The sequence below is a fragment of the Lithobates pipiens genome, unplaced genomic scaffold (assembly GCF_037356315.1).
Source record: "Lithobates pipiens isolate NorthernLeopardFrog02 unplaced genomic scaffold, aLitPip1_a1.2 Scaffold_18, whole genome shotgun sequence".
Taxonomy (NCBI): Eukaryota; Metazoa; Chordata; class Amphibia; order Anura; family Ranidae; genus Lithobates; species Lithobates pipiens.
Window position 1 is genome coordinate 622,358,070 of NW_027507758.1, and position 19,186 is coordinate 622,377,255.

The 19,186-nt window shown below is 42.9% G+C and overlaps 1 protein-coding gene across 1 annotated transcript in view; it reads right to left on the reverse strand.

Annotated features, from left to right (window-relative positions):
- Nucleotides 1–280: 280 nt before the first annotated feature.
- LOC143989416 (uncharacterized) overlaps nt 281–19,186 on the reverse strand; it is a 63,375-nt gene continuing 44,469 nt past the window's right edge. Inside the window, exons 6-10 of the mRNA XM_077489533.1 lie at nt 6,567–6,794; nt 6,287–6,490; nt 6,001–6,207; nt 5,803–5,875; nt 281–2,240 (exon numbers count right to left, since the gene is read on the reverse strand). Coding sequence (XP_077345659.1) covers nt 994–2,240; nt 5,803–5,875; nt 6,001–6,207; nt 6,287–6,490; nt 6,567–6,794 — 1,959 coding nt within the window. The 3' untranslated portion in view covers nt 281–993. The remainder of the gene's footprint in view (nt 2,241–5,802; nt 5,876–6,000; nt 6,208–6,286; nt 6,491–6,566; nt 6,795–19,186) is intronic.

A 19,186-nucleotide genomic window follows, 5' to 3' on the forward strand; every position in this document is an offset into this window, starting at 1 on the left:
TCTTCGCCGCCGCCCTCTTCGGGGGTCTGGTCCCCCCTCTTCGGTTCTTCTTGCCGGGCCTCCACGCCTTCTCCTAGCTCTTTTACAAGCGGTGGCCCGGTCTTCTGTCACCGCTGCCTTCTCTTCTTGAGCTGTTGCTTCGTCGCTGTCTCTGGCCACAAGTACATGTGTGGGCAGGTAGCTCGTTTGGAAAGTCCGGCGGTTTGTCCGCCAGATAGTCTGATACGTGTGTACGCGACATTAGTGTTTCTCCCACAATAACATAACCACTAGAGTTACATTTTGTTTTTGTAATTCAATTTTATTATTATTATAATTCTCTTTTCTTTACATTTTTGGATGCTTATTCTTTCTACAGGAGAATAACAGTCAGCATCTCCAAAACACAGATTATTGTCTGCGAAGTAGCTGCAATGGTTTTGCCGTCCATGTGGGTAAATTATTAAATAGTAGAATCCAACAGACACATATATACACCAAGGCTTTAGCAAAATATTTTAAGCATTTCCTTGGGAAGCTCATTTAGTGTCTGTGTCATCCTCCTAATCTGACTGTTAGTGGTGTATAGAAAGTGACTTACTGTAAATAAATATGAATTTGGTTTTGATAGTCTTTAGTTCATACTGATACCCGATCTTGTTGTGTTAATCAAAGAATTTTGCCACGAGCAAAATAACTCACGAATTAAATCAGCTTATTTAATTTTAAGAAATTATTTTTGTATTAGAGGCACTGTTGTCCATCGATCGATCAAACGAACGATCAACATAGCTAGCTAAATTATCGTTCATGCCTGACATTACAGAATATCAAAATAAATTCATCTGATCAGAGGTGTATATCAGGGTGTGCTTCTTCCCCACATGAGAGCTGTGATGTCCAGCAACATTCATATAGAAGACATTTCCCGCACTCAAGGCACTAATACACCTCGAGGGTTGTGTGGGGTCCCTGATGTACAGGAAGACAGGACTTCAGTGAGGAACATTTCCCTCACTCGTGACAGGGATACAGCTTCTCCCTCGTGTGAGATCTCTGATGTCTGGAAAGATGGGACTTCACTGAAAAACATTTGCCACACTCAGGACAGGAAAACGGCTTCTCCCCCGTGTGAGATCTCTGATGTGCGTTAAGATTGGACTTCACTGAAAAACATTTCCCGCACTCAGGACAGGAAAACGGCTTCTCTCTCGTGTGCAATCTCTGATGTGTGTAAAGATGGGACTTCACTAAAAAACACTTCCCACACTCAGGACAGGAATACGGCTTCTCCCCCGTGTGAGATCTCTGATGTGTGTCAAGATTGGACTTGCGTGAAAAACTTTTACCGCACTCAGGACATAAATACGCCTTTTCGCCCGTGTGCAATCGCTGATGTGCATAAAGATTAGACTTCACTGAAAAACATTTCCCGCACTCAGAACAGAAATACGGCTTCTCTCCTGTGTGCAATCTCTGATGTTTATCAAGACTGGACTTTTCTGAAAAACATTTCCCGCACTCAGGACAGGAATACGGCTTTTCACCCGTGTGAGATCTCTGATGTGTGTTAAGATTGGACTTCTCTGAAAAACATTTCCCGCACTCAGGGCAGGAATATGGCTTTTCAACAGCATGAGACCTCTGATGTCTGACAAGTTTTGATTTTTCTACAAAACATTTCCCACACTCAGAACAGGAATATGGCCTCTCTCTCATGTGCATTCTCTTATGATGATAAAGATTGGACATGTCTGAAAAATATTTTCCACACTCAGAACAGGAATACGGCTTTTCCCCCGTGTGAGATCTCTGATGTATGTAAAGATTATACTTCCCTAAAAAACACTTCCCGCACTCAGGACAGGAATAAGGCTTTTCCCCTGTGTGAGACTTCTGATGTTTGTAAAGATTGGACTTCTGAGAAAAACATTTCCCACACTCAGTACAGGAATATGGCTTCTCACCTGTGTGAGATCTTTTATGCACATTAAGTTTGGATTTAAAATGGAAACACTTCCCGCACTCAGTACAGGAAAAGGTGTTAGCTGTAGGAAGGGCGGCACCGTCCCTCACAGTCTGAGGTTCCTCAGGATAAGAGGAATACGATGGTCCATCTACACTGTGTGGTGCCGGATGGACATTTGAGGTAGTCGGGTTTTCTCCTGGACTATACTGTGTGATGTCCTCATCTTCTACTTTACAGTCTGGAGACAAAGTGAGACAATCCTCTGAGGTTTTCCTCATCTCCCGACCATCTACTAAAATAGAAATACAAAGATTATTACTAGACATGAGCTGATTGGTTCCCCTAAACTAGGACTCAGCATAGTATCATAGTAGGTGAGGTTCGACTAAAGACCATAGTCCATCCAGTTCAACCTGTGTAGGTGTACGTGAAGCGGTGTCGATAATTATTTCCCATATCCCTGTATGTCAAGCTGATTGGTTCCCCTAAACCAGGACTCCGCCCACATCAGGCAGCTTTGTCTCTGAGGATCTTACAATTCCCCCCTCAAGGTAACTAGTAAATGGGTCCTCTGATCTCCTACCAGATAATTTCTTTATTCATGGACCTTAGTCAGAGAGCGAGGAAACAACGAGAACTGTCTTTTATAGGAGTGACAGTGATGAGGGGATTATAGGACGAGTGTCCCCTCCCCCTATATCACTCATTGCCATCTTCCCAACACAAGAAGTCCTGCACTTCCTTATTTAGTCCATGATTTAGTCATGAATAACAGCGGGGCTGAGCCCCACCAGAGGTCAGAGAGTGAGGATGGGGGGAGAACAACCAAGATGAAGACTGGACTGATCCTGAAGACCCCCATCATTGGGTTATTGACTCCTCCCTCATTATCACTTTCTGTTTTAAGGTTTCCAAAGTCTGAGGATGTTATCACATTATTATGACCATGTAAAAGTCTGTGCTCCAATCACATCATCAGATATAAAAATATAAAAAAAAAGAGAGTCTTATGCAATGTACAACTTATTACATAGGATACAACAGTTAGGATTGTACAGATGCATTTGATGACACCATAGGGTATATAGTGCAGGGGTCAGGAGTATGTAATGTACAATATAGACAATATAGTGCAGGGGACAGGGGTATGTAATGTACAACATAGAGTATATAGTGCAGGGTTCAGGAGTATGTAATATACAAAATAAATTATACAACGTAAGGGTCAGGTCAGGAGTCATATTATTGGTATTCAGTAATCAGTGGTGGTTTAAATGTTTACATGAGACAAGTTGCAGAGATCCCACACCGCTGCCTCCCATCTCCTGAGACTGCACTCAGTGACTTGGGTCTGAGACTATACAGACATATCAAGGCCATTGTTTCTAATATTTAGAGACTCGTTAATGACTGGAATGGTACCACTGAATTGGCACAGGGATAATGTGGTGCCCATGTTTAAAAAGGGAATAAAGTATTTACCAAGTAACTACAGACCTGATCTTGGAATTTAAAGACCCACAGGGTAGAATTTTACTAGTTAAGGGCCTCAGACAACCACCTATACTCTCTGATCTCTTACTACTCCCCTAACAAAGGCCAAGCCAAATTCTTCCTCTCTATGTTTAGATTCCTACAGCCACTTACGAAAGGGATGGTCATTTATGGGGGGGGGGGGGGGGGACTCCAATTTAGCATTTGATATGGGGCTTAATAAATCCCGCCCAGCTGGGATAGGACTCATTCACCCTAGCAGGCAGAGTCTCAATAGACATATCCCTCCACCCTAATGAGTCAAATACTATTTAAAGTAATGCAGCTGTTTATAACCAACTTGTAGCTCCATGGAATCTGAAAGATAAGAACATAATTTAATTGTGGTAATGAATCCAAGAGTGCGGCTGTATGACAGTAAAGCGATGTAGACGGGATCTTGGCTCTACATGTTACGCACCTTGCGCTTCCTCAGGAGCATCGGAATGATACATAATACGGAGTATATGAAGTATAGGCTCACAGTTAAAAACAAACCTTGATAGACACGATGCAGGGCAGCTGCTGGGGGGGGGGGGGGTCAAGTAATCCCGTCAGAAATTATAATTTAGATGTGAGAAAAATCTATTTCACAGATGGCTTGCAACTGAAATTTTGTTTTTGAAAGCTATGATGTCAGAGGGCCAACAGTGGATGAGGCATACGGCAGATAAGAAAGGACACTAACTGGGTCCTCACTATGAAGTACTGATCGACCACTGATTCATAAGAGACCAATAGCAACAACCTCCCCACACAATCCAGAAAGCCAGGTAGAATACTAGGTGATCTCCTCATAGGGAACCCCTCAGGAACGTCAGCCGCTGCCGCAATGGCACAGCGAATGCGTGTGGCTACACTACACTTCATATACTCCATATTATGTATCATTCTGATTCTCTTGAAGAAGCGCAAGCTGTGTAACATGTAGAGCCAAGATCCGGTCTACATCACTTTACTGTAATATAGCCGCTCTTGGCTTCATTACCACAATGAAATTATGTTCTCATCTTACAGATTCCATGGAGCTGCAAGTTGGTTGTATACAGCTGCATTACTTTAACCTCCCTAGCGGTGATCACGTTGGGATTTTAGTTCCACGAGCGGTAACCCCGAGCCAAACTCGGGATCGCATCGCTGGATACAGGGAGGACACGGAGAAGTTACTTACCATGTCCCCTGGATCCAGCGATGTCCTCCGCGCTGTGTGATCGAGCTGTCCTCCGCTCGATTCACAGTGCCCGAATGCCGCCGAGCTCCATTCCCTGCGACGTCACGGGAGCGGAGATCGGCGCCAAATTCAAAAAAGTAAAAGTACACAAAACACACACAGTACTGTAATCTTACAGATTACAGTACTGTATAAAAAAATTACACACCCCCTTTGTCCCTAGTGGTCTGTGCAGTGCCCTGCATGCACTTTTATATTATAAATACTGTTTTTTTTATGGCTGGAATTTGGACATTGTCCATAGCAACTAAAACGTGTCCCTTTTTCAGTGTTTTAGGATTTGATTACATTATTGAATAATTTTTATTATTATTTATTATATTATAAACTTTATCATACCCGGGATGTCTGCTAGACTCTGGTTTGAACAGATTTAAGAGAGTTATTCCTAAGAATTACAGGACTACAATATAAAACGCCAAATTTCCATGCAAAATAATTGTACCGCTTTCAGCACCTAAAACCAGAATGAATCATACCGCCAGGGAGGTTAAATAGTATTTGACTCATTAATGTGGATTTTAATATAAATGTTGTTTATATATGGTAATAAAAATATATTTTTGTAAATTCTGTCAGGTCGTGCCTAAAAAGTCGAAGCCTTTTTTCCCCCCCAATGTTTCTTCAATCCTAATGGTACGTGGCACTGTTCATCTCTATAGTATTCACAGTACCACTCTGTGTTGATACAGTTATTGTTTACTAAATATGCCTCCTCCCGCCACAGCCAGCAGATAACAGAGTTAGTAATCCTGGGAGAACTGTTCTGTCAGAGATGTTACTAGACCCGCACATGGGGAAGAAGGCCCAAAGTACGTGCCCCAGGTGCCAAGGCTACGTAAAGGCATATGGTGAAGGTTAAACTTTTACTGCCAGCTGAACCCCAGAATCTCCATAAATCCAGTCTAGATACATAAATTATGTCTGCAGTACAGAGAAGGAAGATTATCCAAGAGGAATACAGGACGGGGAACACAGCTCAGGAAAGTAACCAGGGTATTACAGGCTGCTATCACCCAGTCCCCGCCCTACTCTGGACCAATCAGTGAGCAGTATGGGTGGAGGAATGTATTTAGTGTTAATGACCCACCTGTGCTGATCTCTGTGACATATCTCTCTTCTTCAGATTTAACCTCGAATTCTATATCGATTGGATCTCCACTCTAAGTTTAAGAAAATGAAAGAGAATATCATCTGTAAAATATAAGCTTTATTACTGTGACATCACATAAAAAATTCCACACATTGTCTCCACGACTCTGTGTTTTATAAGCTCCGTCCCACCAACCTTGTAACAGTGAGGGATGGTGTGATCTTCCCGTTTGGAATCCCGGGAATACAGAGGACGGGGACATCTCTCTGGTGGGTTCCTGGTATTAGGTGGCTCCATCATATCCTTGTGTCCTTCTGAAAACTCCTCCATCACTCCATACTCCTCATCCTCCTCTTTATACTCTTCTTTAACATCAATATTATCATCTTCAAGGTTTCCACCCTGAATATATAATACAAAATTCATTGTAACAAACATGCTGTTTATAAATCAGAACTACCAATAATTGTCAATCATCTACCTGATGATGGTGAGGGATGGTGTGATCTTCCTGTGTGGAATCCCGGGAATACAGAGGACGGGGACATCTCTCTGGTGGGTTGCTGGTATTAGGTGGCTCCATCATATCCTTGTCTCCTGAAAACTCCTCCATCACTCCATACTCCTCATCCTCCTCTTTATACTCTTCTTTAACATTAATATTATCATCTCTGAGGTTTCCACTCTGAATATATAAGAAAACATTGTTTTAGATACACTTGTGTATAAATCATGAATACCAATAATTGTCAATCATCTACCTGATGATGGTGGGGGATGGTGTGACCTTCCTGTGTGGAATTCCGGGAATACAGAGGATGGGGACATCTCTCTGGTGGGTTCCTGTAGCTGAATGACTCTACTATGTTGTCTTGGTACAGATCTTTGCGTTCTTTTAGAAACTCTGACTCCTCCATCACCCCATCCTCATCATCCTCCTCTTTTATCTCTTCTTTAACTTCAATTTTAGAATCTCTCAGGTTTTCACTCTGAATATATAATAAAAATGACATCAATGGAAACAATACAGATAATGTACAGATCCCAATGATACTATCAGTGATTGTTCCTCATCTACCTGATGATGGTGAGGGATGGTGTGACCTTCCTGTGTGGAATCCCGGGAATACAGAGGTCGGGGAGATCTCTCTGGTGGGTTCCCATTACTGGATCCATCTGTAGGAAACACACACACTGACTGAATACATTGTTTCTATGTGTTTATCAGATGATGGGGGATCTAGGTGGAGCCTCCGTACTGCTCTCTCCTTTACAATAAAGTCTCCTCTTACCCGGTGATGTGAGGGGCGGCTGATTGTCCATCATGACGTCCTTGTAGAGATCCTTGTGTCCTTCTAAATACTCCCACTCCTCCATGGAGAAATAGACAGTGACATCCTGACACCTTATAGGAACCTGACACACACAATGATACAGTCACCATCCAGACACATCCCTTGTCTGTTACTGGATAATGTCCCAGAATTCCCGGCACCGCTCACCTCTCCTCCATCATCTCTTTGGTGACTTCTAGAATCTTCTTTTTATTTCTCTATTCTATCAGGGAGGGAGGTGGAGGCAATGTGATGGTCATATGATCTCCAGACTTCACAGGACGAAAACTCTAGATCTGAAAACCAATAGTAAAATCAAATCATATTCTCAGAATCCTCCTCACCTGTCCATTCAGGTCTCCATTTTATTAAAGTCACACTTCAGACTGAGGTATGAAATCTTTACATCCAACACAGGATGCTAGGGAGGATGCCAATGATCCGCCCACATCCTAAGAGCATCAGAAAAATAAAGCCAGATGAAGTGACATTGAGGTCAGTGTGATGTCATAGGATTCTCTGGCTTTGGTTGGAGAGACATTGGGAGGAGGAGCTGTGAGATCAGTGTAGGGTAAGGACATATAGACTCTGAATGTATGGACATATGGCTGGGGAGATTTGAGGGGTCCTCTGTACGAGGCTCCCATGCGCGTCCTTAATATGGAGAGGATATGGAGGAGAGATGAGGAGGAAATCCAGGAATCAGGATAAAGGTCAGGACAAGCAACAGACGAGCGCATCCAAGAGATGAAGCCGGGGTCACTACACAGAAAATCAATCCAAGGAAACAACAGGCAGGACGAGGAATAGCAAGAAGGAGCTCAGAGACAAATGAGAATATTGCTCAGCCAATGGGAGACGATCTCAGCATGACTTACATAATGAAGGAGATGAGGGGGAGGGGAGGAAGTCACTTATGGTGACCATAGAGACATGGAAATTCAGTTGGTTCAGCAGGGATCGGTCACATTTCCATCCATGTGTGGTCACTGGTTTATAAAAGTCACTCCATCAGCGGCTGCAGCCAATAGCTTCATCAGTGATCTGTGTATTCTGAGAGCGGAGGAGCGCCCCCCATTGTCAGAATACAATAGTGCAGCGGGGAGGATTCCCCCATCCCCCTCCAATGTGTGGATGGGGGAATCACTTCTGTTTTTTCCTCTCATCCCGCTGGCTGAACGATAAAACTGAACCATGTATGGCCAGATGTGGAAGCAAAATATATTCATCATCAACTGATCCCCCTGAAGGGGTTAATCTACATATTACCTCCTCTGCCGACAGATCCAGCATTGTCTCCTTTCCAATTAATTCAACATGGAATTTCCTGTTGTTGCCTGACATCACTTCCTGTCTGTATTCCATAGAGACTTCCTGTCTGTATTCCATAGAGACTTCCTGTCTGGGTAGAAGTGAGATCACCACCTTGTGGAGATCAGAGGAACTGCAGAAACATCTCAGTAGTGTGAACACGGCCTTGTGCTATGTGTATGTACTGTATATCCTTATATCTACAAAGAAAATTGTGTGGGTTTCCAAAGACGGAAACTCCCCAAAAAAAGTGAGGATCTCTGAGAAACAATAACCATTAGTATTATAAATTATTTATATACTAATGGTTATTGTTTCTCAGAGATCCTCACTTTTCTTTGGGGGTTTCCGTCTTTGGAAACCCACACAATTTTCTTTGTAGATATTTGTTTGGAGGTTAGAGGAAAATTCCATTCAGAAGTCACTATAGGACATTACTGACTAGTCTTTTTTTCTCTTTATATGTATATCCTTATAGATGGGTCATCTCCACTCCCACCAAGGGGGATAGAAATATATTACTGCTGGGGGGGGAGACATTTTGGCCCCTTTGATTTTGCAGTAAAATTGATTGCAGATTTAGTCATGTGGAAAATCTGTTATATGGATATGTAGCGCTGGCGCCTGATGAGCATGCGCTATATGTTTTTGAAAGTTAATTCTCCTGAAACCACATTTGGGTTTTTGGGCTAATTTTACTAAATTATGATCTCAGTACCAGTCTAGCTGGGTTGCACTGGGTTCTCCTTGACCGCAGGTATGAGAATGCAGTCTAGCTGGGTGTATTGGATGCCACGTTTCTCTCGGAACCAGCCCAGTGGGAGTGTTCTCTTGCTGTGCATTCTGGGAGGTGGTATTTAAGGTACTGACATGACGTGCTTCAGGGGTTCCATTCCATGAGAGGCTTTCTGTCTGTTTGGTTCTGGTCCTCCTGACCAGCCCCCATGGCCCTCCTGGCCTGGGGTGTGGATCCATGCATTTTCAAGTCTCTGGGCTGGATAGCCCGAGGCGAAGCAACTGCAGGAACAGGCCAGAATGGATATCAGGGCCTAGGGATTCAAAGGTGGTCCGTACCGTCTCATCTGAGGAGAGGCCCAGCAACTGGAGAAGCATCCAGGGGAGGACTCTTCAGGAGAAGGCCATGTGCAAGGCTAGTTTCTCTGAAGGAGCCTGGAGGCTCAGTTGAAGGACACTTCATGGATCTACACTCATACGGTATCGCCGGACTGGCTGAGAGATACTGGTACTGTATGATAGCGCTTTAAATTTGTCTGTCTATGTCCCTCAGTTACCCTCAAGTCTGTGGCAGAGACTTTACTCAAGTATTCTACGCTCAAGTCTGGGGCAGAGACTTTACTTTACTTAACACCCTACCGCCTGCTAGGCCTAGTGAGAGGAGGTCTATTCGGGGGTTGTGAGAATCCAGTTGTGAAACGGTTATTCTCTGGATTTCTTCTATAAGAGACTTTCTATTTTTGACCGTCCAAAAGTACCTGAACTTCCTCCCTAAACTACCCTAAACTGAGAGAATCTGTTTCTATTTCAAATAAATAACCCCAAAAGAAGATCCAGTGTCAGTTTCTACGTTCTCTTTGGGCCATCTACCATGGGAAACCCTAGATGGAGACGAGGTCAAGAAGGTAACGATAAGCCCAATAAAACCAGCAGCTCCTTCGGGGGTCAGTGCTACAGATACAAAGAGCCCCAGCCGAGAGTAAAGGGTGGAAATGGCTCCTGATCCCCAGATTTGGGCAATTATGTCACCAATATAAATAGAATAAAACCAGCGCTATGTGTAACAACTCAAATACCTACAGAAATAACTTATACCGGACTGCTGCTGTAACAAAGGTAAGTATTCCCTTTATCACCTAGAAGAGCATTATGTGTCACAGCGCTGTCCTATTGTGTGTGCACATAAATCATCACAAATACACTAAAATATGTGGAGACATTCATATATAAAGTGCTAGAGGCTCAAATAATATTCTCTGCAGATCTACTGCTTCCACTTTACACCTACTTTGTTTGTCTTGTGGTGTTTATCACTAAATTATGTAAACTGATCCATGTGCAAATTCATATACAACAAAGTTCTCTGTGCTCAAGATGCTGTTCCCTGCAGATCTACCTACTTCATTAATTTTATAATATTTGCTGCTATATTAAATAAAGTAAAAATGTGTGCAAATTCATGTAAACATACAATATTTAGTCCACTCCTACCACTTTGCATCTACTTCAACAAACTTTGTTTGTTCAAAAAAATCCACCAATCAATGAGAAGTTGATAAGGTGTAAAGTCCTCTGTGCCCCAAACTGTGGCAGCTGTAGTGTAGCCACGCCTTCTTCCACCTCTTACACACGTGATGGTGAGGGCGCCCCCTTAGTGGTGCTTCCCCACTCACCAGAGCAATATGACTCCCAGCTTTTCATCTACCAGAGTCACCAACATCCTTCACACTCTCCTCCCCTCCGATGGCAAAGGAACCGGATCCTCCTCGCTCACTTCTGCAAGTCTGCTGTGCTTTCTGTCATCTCCCTCCTAGACTCCTCCTCCTCCGACCACTGTTCCAGCAGGAGCTCCGCCTCTTCATACACACTCAAAAGCGCCGCCTCTTCATACACACTCAGGGCCCCGCCTCTTCGCTCACACTCAGAGCTCCGCCTCTTCGCTCACACTCAGAGCTCCGCCTCTTCGCTCACACTCAAGGCTATGCCTCTTCGCTCACACTCAAGGCTATGCCTCTTCATACACACTCAGGGCTCTGCCTCTTCATACACACTCAGGGCTCCGCCTCTTCATACACACTCAGGGCTCCGCCTCTTCATACACACTCAGGGCTCCGCCTCCCTTGCACCTCGGATCCTTGAAGCCTCTGGAGATGGAGACAGAGAATTGGTGGACACCGAGTGGCACAGGTGCCAGAGGTGCAGAGCACCGTGCAAGCCTTAGTCCGAGATCCAAGCCTAGGTCAAGTCCAGTTTGGCAACAAAGTATAAAAGGGTTAATCCGAAGAAGAATGGTCAAGATCCAAGCCGGGGTCGGTTCCAATCTGGCAGCGGAGTATAAAAGGGGCAAAGAAGTAGAATGGTCAAGGTACAAATCCGAGGTCAATGGCAAGCAGCAATCAAGAGAGGTCTAATAGGCTTCTAGGTCACAACAGGTTTAGACAGATCAGACACTAGCACAGGAACAAGGGGAGACTGAAAATAATCCAGCAATTTGGCAGTGCCTGGGTTGGGCTTATATAGGGAAGTTTGAGGTCACTTCCTGTGCTCCTCCTGGGCATTTTCCTGCCTTTTTCTATCAGGTTGAGGTAACTTCTTGTGCGCCTCCTGGGGATTTTCCTGCCTTTTTCCATCAGGTTGATGTCACTTCCTGTGCACCTCCTGGGCATTTTCCCGCCTTTTTCCATCAGGTTGAGGTCACTTCCTGTGCACCTCCTGGGCATTTTCCCACCTTTTTATATCAGGTTGAGGTCACTTCCTGTGCGCCTCCTGGGCATTTTCCCGCCTTTTTCTATCAGGTTGAGGTCACTTCCTGTGCTCCTCCTGGTGATTTTCCCGCCTTTTTCCATCAGGTTGAGGTCACTTCCTGTGCGTCTCCTGGGCATTTTCCCACCTTTTTCCATCGGGTTGAGGTCATTTCCTGGGCATTTTCCTGCCTTTTTCCATTAAGTCTTCTTCGCAGGCATGGGTTGGCGTACTGAGGCGTCTTTGGCGCATGCTCAGGTGGCACAGATTTCCTCTTGTGGCAACGTGCCATTGGTGCATGCGTAGTAAGCCCTGGACTCTTACATCGATAAATGTGAGAGGACAAGAGAGAGAGCGAGGAAAAAGTTGGCAATGACATCACCAGCCCCAAAGTTGGTACACAACAGGCTACCTTGAAACCCCAGATGGGATGAACATTTTAGCAGGTAACTACACGAACAACGGATATTGGCTGGTGAACACTGCAAAGGATCAGGCATTTCCATTCCAGCGGAGGGGTTAAGTACCTCTAGTTTGACACGATCATCGTATTGTCATGTGTTAACGTACACAGTAGCTTCTACCTATACTCCTCCCAACTTTATATGCCTTTGATACCTCCGTTCCCGAGAACTGCTCTCTTCCTCGCACATACACACCACCATAGATGCAGCCAGAGAGACACGCTAGCTATGAAAGTGACCAAGCCTCTTTTTGAGATTTGTTGTTTACAAGTTAAAAACTGTTTTTTTTTTGCTAAAAGAACCCCCAAACATAATTAAAAAAAAATTCTAACACCCTAGAGCAGTGATGGTGAACCTTGGCACCCCAGATGTTTTGGAACTACATTTCCCATGATGCTCACCTACACTGCAGAGTGCATGGGCATCCTGGGATATGTGATTCCAAAACATCAGGAGTGCCAAGGTTCGCCATCACTGCCCTAGAGAATAAAATGGCGGTCACTGCAATACTTTCTATCACATGGAATTTGCGCTGCGCTCTTACAAGCACAATTTTTTTATAGTGTGAAAGATAATGTTACGCAGAGTAAATTGATACCCAACATGTCACGCTTCAAAATTGCGCCCTCTAGTGGAATGGCAACAAATTTTTACCATTAAAGATCTCCATAGGCGACATTTAAAAAATTCTACAGGTTGCATGTTTTGAGTTACAGAGGAGGTCTAGGGCTAGAATTTTTTCTCTCGCTCTGCCGATCGAGTCGATACCTCACATGTGCAGTTTGAACACCATTTTCATATGCGAGCGCTGCTCACGTATGCGTTCGCGTCTGCACGCGAGCTCGGCGGGATGGGGTGCATTTGCATTTTTTTTCTTTTGCCTTTTATTTTTACACAGATCCACAATTAATTCATATAATTCTAGCTAGTCATCGCATGGATCCATGCTGTTGTGCTTTTTAGGGACAGTTTCCCGCACAATATTTATTAAGTAATTTTTAACGAAGATATTTTTAAGATAGAAAATCAATCTATATGACACAGTCTATACATGTGAAGCATATTCACAGAGACAAGTGATCATACCAAATAGTTACATTTATTGGTTGACAAAAAACGAATATTTACATGAAATTAAAATATCGATTGCGTCACATGAACACCTTGACAATAAATGGAAACACCCACAAAATGGGAGTGTCGTACTTTGGACGTAATATCACCATTATCACTTCTCGGTAGAATCAATAACCTTTTGATAATTGATTATTAAACAGAATGTCTGTATTTCACACATCCAACCGTTACTATACTGCAAGTAAGTAAGTGGTTAACAATGTGAAATAAATTAGACGTTTGTTTGTCAATAAAATTGGCAACTATGCAAAAAAAGAAATTTATAATGAAAAATAGAATTTAGAGAAAAATCTAAAAGGCGGTTATTGATTCGGGAGAAAGATTTTCAATAATAGAATATTCAAAACATCAATATTTAAGAGAATATAGAAGATATAATAAACAAATATTTACCCATTCCAAATATGGCTATTAGTGTGGATTGTTGGTTACCAGGATTTTTAGGATGGCTGCCAGGGCATTCAACATGGATTCTCTTACAGAGGAATTACTTTGTGTGACCTCCGAGTTCCAAGGAGCAGGGATCTTCATGAATGTAAAAATGTGTATTCATGCATGGTGCATGAGGGTCAGTCTGTCTGGGGGTCTCCCAGTGTCCCTTCTCAGGGGGTGTCCTTAAGCTTCCCCCTATGACCATCTTTTGTGCTTCTTAAATATACTCTTAAACAATAAGATCATAAAATTATACTAAGTTCTGCCCAGAGGGTATGTGTTCCCTCCTCATTGGCAGGCAAAACGTAATAATTACCTTTCCCAGGAGCCTCGTGATTTTAAGGTAATAGCACCTTCAACCACCAGGTGTCTCACATGTGTTTGGTGTTTATCTCTTTAAGTTAATATTTTATATTTATAATGTGTATTTTTTTTTATTATGTTCTAACGAATATATCTCTAGTGTTCATTGATGTTAGTAACCGACATAATAGAAAATATGCTTAACATAATTATATAAAATGGTTGTATATATGTATATCTATAAAAATGTAATCTATTTAGAAAGGACACGGGTTATATATATATATATATATATATATTAAACAATATCACATACAATTATTATCTATATGGACACATGTATAATTTGGGTATCCAATCAATATTTGTTTATCTAGACATAGGTTAAATTCTTATACAGTTATAATCACGATTATATGTTTTTCATAATACTAATTAGTTGCTAAAACACTTCTATTTATAATCACACTTTCATATATAATTTCTTTATGACAAAGTTCTTTAGATCATTAGATACTAAAATTATAACATCTCTTTTGTGACCTACAAATATCACATATAGTTTGAATTACTTGAAGTACTTTTAAAATATGTCTGACTTGCATATCCCTCTACCACCATGTTTTGAGATGGACTTTGAGCTTTCAATAAATGTTTAGATAGCTGAGCTGTGCCCTCAAGTCCCTAGAATTCACACAATAGGTTTTGCTGGACAAGGTGTCAGCTATTAAATTTTGTCTTCATGGTTGTATATTGTCCAAACAGTCTTCACTTGAGCACAATGGGGTTTTCTAGTTAAGGATTATTTCCATGTGATAAATACTTAGTCATTCCCTATGCAAGTTTGGGCTTCTCAATCTAACCAACAAAGATAAGTACACATCTTCTTGTTTGGTGACAAGAGTTATCATTGTTCCAGTCTCTTGTTTCAACACAGGGTTTGTAAAACTTTAAAAGATAACTAATCCCCTGAACATTTGGAAAAAACATGTGGGATCATGTATTTTGCTTTAAAGGTCTCCAAGAGGGTAACAATTCAATAATATCAAAATTATAGTCCATACACTTTTTTTTTAGGCCTACTGAAATCTCTCATCTCTGCCAGTGAATATAAATGTATTTCTTCATGAATTCACAACAATGCCTTATAGAGATCATCTGGACATTGTTTTCTTGCCCCCCCCCCCCCTCAGCCCCACAGCTCAAGCCTCCAAAGGGTTGACATACCTCCTAGATATATTATAAACCTGATATACGGCAGTTGCACCATCTAGCAGATTTTAGGTATCCCTATCAGTAGCTGTTAGGCAGCAACATGAATTTTAAAACATTTATATTGTTAAATTAAATTATGTGTTTTTGATGAGCGATCCATACTCTGTCATTAATGGCCTTTCTTTTTTGCTTCCTCCACTCTTCGGGGAGAAAACATATTTTCTTTCTAGTATGCCCCAATATGGCCATATGACCGAACCGCACTGGTATGAGAAGACAGGTTACAGCGCCATGAATCATGCCTTATTCTATTTTTGCTTTTTTTTTTTTAAACTATTGCATTCTGACAATGGGGGGCGCTCCTCCGCTCTCAGAATACACAGATCAGTGATGAAGCTATTGGCTGCAGCCGCTGATGGAGTGACTTTTATCCGGCAGTGACCACACATGGATATAAATGTGACCGATCCCTGCTGAACCAGCTGAATTTCCATGTCTCTATGGTCACCTTAAAGTGGTGTTGCCACCAAAAAAAAAATAGCTTAAAATTCATTAAAAAAATAAAAATAAAATAATTGGAAAAAAAAATGTTTTTACTCACCTCTAAATGCCTGTTGCTAGGGGGTCCCTTGTAGTCTGCCTTCTTCAACGCCCGGGCTGGTGACATCACTTCCCCTCGCTCCGCACAGTCATCTGGGACCTGTCACGTGTCCCAGATGACTGTGTGTCGTATGACGGCGCCCTGCGCTGCTCGCGCATGCGCAGCGGGTACCCGGCTGTGAAGCCACAGCCGGATGCCCATTGTTAGAATGCCGGCGCCGCGAGTGGAGCGGGGGAACGAGGGGGGGGGGCTTGGTTCCCCCACATCGCTGGACCCTGGGACAGGTAAGTGTAATATTCTCATTTGTCTCTGAGCTCCTTCTTGCTATTCCTCGTCCTGCCTGTTGTTTCCTTGGATTGATTTTCTGTGTAGTGACCCCGGCTTCATCTCTTGGATGCGCTCGTCTGTTGCTTGTCCTGACCTTTATCCTGATTCCTGGATCTCCTCCTCATCTCTCCTCCATATGATCACATGCCTGACGAACGGAACTGTTTGGGCTAGGGGATCAAAGGAGATTGTTCATTAATTCATATACTGAATGGCACCAGAATTTTAAGACCTGAAGAATGAACATTTAGACTTCAGAAGTAGCCAATAAGAATGTGATGCAACTCGGAACCAATGAATGTATTCCATTTGTTTGATTGGCTCCAGACCATCGAGGTGACAGAATGTCCGTGTAAAGTATCTCTCTTTACTATTTTTCACTAACCATTTCTATCCTAGGAATTGTCTTATAATATTAATAGACTGTGTATGTCTAATGTAACCATATCTGAGTTTGGCCTAAATTGTTTTGGTAGCCCGACAACACTGTACATGTAACACCACTTGAAATATTTGATAATTTCTAATTATTTAAACTTTTCTTTTCTGTATGAATAAATGTAATTGTTTATCTTTTGGCACCGTTATCGTTCTTTTTTATTTTTTAAATAGACAAAAGGTTTAATCACTTATTTTTGTATTGTTAATCATTTAAGTGAGATATAAACATTGCCACCACGCTAGACTGCTCCCCAACCCTTAGCCCTTGTACGCACGGTCGGACATTCCGACAACAAAACCCGTCGGATTTTGTCCGAAACTGGTGTTGCATACACACGGTCGGACAAAGTTGTCGGAAAATCCGATTGTTCGTAACGTGATGACGTTATTTCGTTACGACGGGACTACGTTCAGGCTAAGTAGCCAATAGCTTTGTCCAATCGGAATTCTCTACAAACAATTGGACAAAGGATCGGATCATGTTGTCGGAAAATTTTTATATCCAGCTCTCAAACTTTGTTGGTCAGACATTCCGACAGAAAAAGTCAGATGAAGCCCACACACACGGTCGGATTATCCGACAACGCGGTCCGATCGGACATTTTCCGCCGGAATGTCCGACCGTGTCTACAAGGCCTTAGGCTGGCCATACATAGGTCACATTCCGAAAGAATTTTCCTTTGAAGAATCTTGTTTAAGAATTTTCATTCAAATTTCGCCCCATTAGTGGGCTGCATGAATGGCTGATTTTCGTGCAGTCATCGAATTATAGTGATCGGGCGTTTTGGAAATTTTGTTTTAAAACAATAGATTTTCGAATCAATGATGGGAGAATTGTGCGAGAAATATATTCGAAAAAAAGAAATGCGCATGAGCGCTAGAAAAGAGGATTTACCGGAAAGAAAAGAAGATTCCCACCCATAAAAATGGTTTTCTGTAGCAAAATTAGGTGAAATTGAAGGCTTGGCTGGTCAAATTTAGAAATCAATGGTGGCACCATCGAATCACCAAAAAAAACGCACCAAATTTCAGAGTTTCAAAAGAAAATCTGTTCGGAATTCGTGTGTGGCCTGCAATAGAGTACACCAGATTGTATGCAAGATTCGTATCGGCCTGTGGGTGGGTGGCCAGCTGGAGTGGAGTCTCCCTCTAGTAGTGGCCAAAGGTAGTGCAGGTGTGAAAGTGTATCACGGCAAGTCTTATGCCCCGTACACACGGTCGGACGTTCCGACCACAAAATCCATCTGATTTTTTCCGACCACAAAATCCGTCTCATTTTTTCAGACGGATTTTGGCCGAAACTTGTGTTGCATACACACGGTCGGACAAAGTTGTCAGAAAATATAATCGCTCTGAACGCGGTAACGTTCATTGCGTACGACAGGACTACGTAGAGGCCAGTAGCCAATAGCTTTCATCTCATAATTTATTCTGAGCATGCATGGCACTTTGTCCCTCGGAATTGTCTACAAACGATCGGAAAAAGTCAGATCAGATTTTGTTGTCGGAAAATTTTAGATCCAGCTCTCAAACTTTTTCCGTCTGAATTTCCGACAGAAAAAGTCCGATAGAGCGCACACATGATCGGATTTTCCGACAACATAATCCGATCGGACCGTTTCCGTCTGAATTTCCGACCGTGTGTACAGGGCAATATTGTTTAGAATAAGTTCATCCTCATAACCTCCTAACCCAAGTTAAGGGCCACACCCCGGTTAGTTTGCTGCCGCCTGTGTACGCTTCCACAGATTGGTGGCAGGGAGCGAGATCTGCTTAGTACATTAGTTACTTGTTTATTCATTTAACCCATGTACTAAGATCCCTTTCACACCGAGGGCGTTTTGCAGGCGCTATAGCGTTAAAAATAGCGCCTGCAATACGCCCTCAAACAGCTGCTCCATTATCTCCAGTGTGAAAGCCCGAGGGTGCGCTGGCGGGACGTCAGGAAAAATCCTGCCAGCAGTTTCTTTGGAGCGGTGTGTTTACTGCTCCTCCACCGCTGCTCCCCGTTGAAATCAATGGGGCAGCGCGGCTATACCGCCTCTATTGCGGCTATACCGCCTCTAGTGCGGCGCATTGCAGGCGGTTTTAACCCTTTTTCGGCCACTATCGGGGGTGCCTTCTGTACCTTCTAATATAGTGGTGTCCAGGCTTAAAGTGCTGCTAATTAACCACATGCCGACCAGCCACAGTAAATATACTGTGTGAAACAACGTACCTGTATGTCATTTCCTGCAATAGACTGCAAGGGGGGTATGCGCACTGAATGGCCAGAGGGGGAGCCAATCAGTGGGTCTGGCTGACACAATGTCCACCAGGACCCGGCAGATCATTCCCCA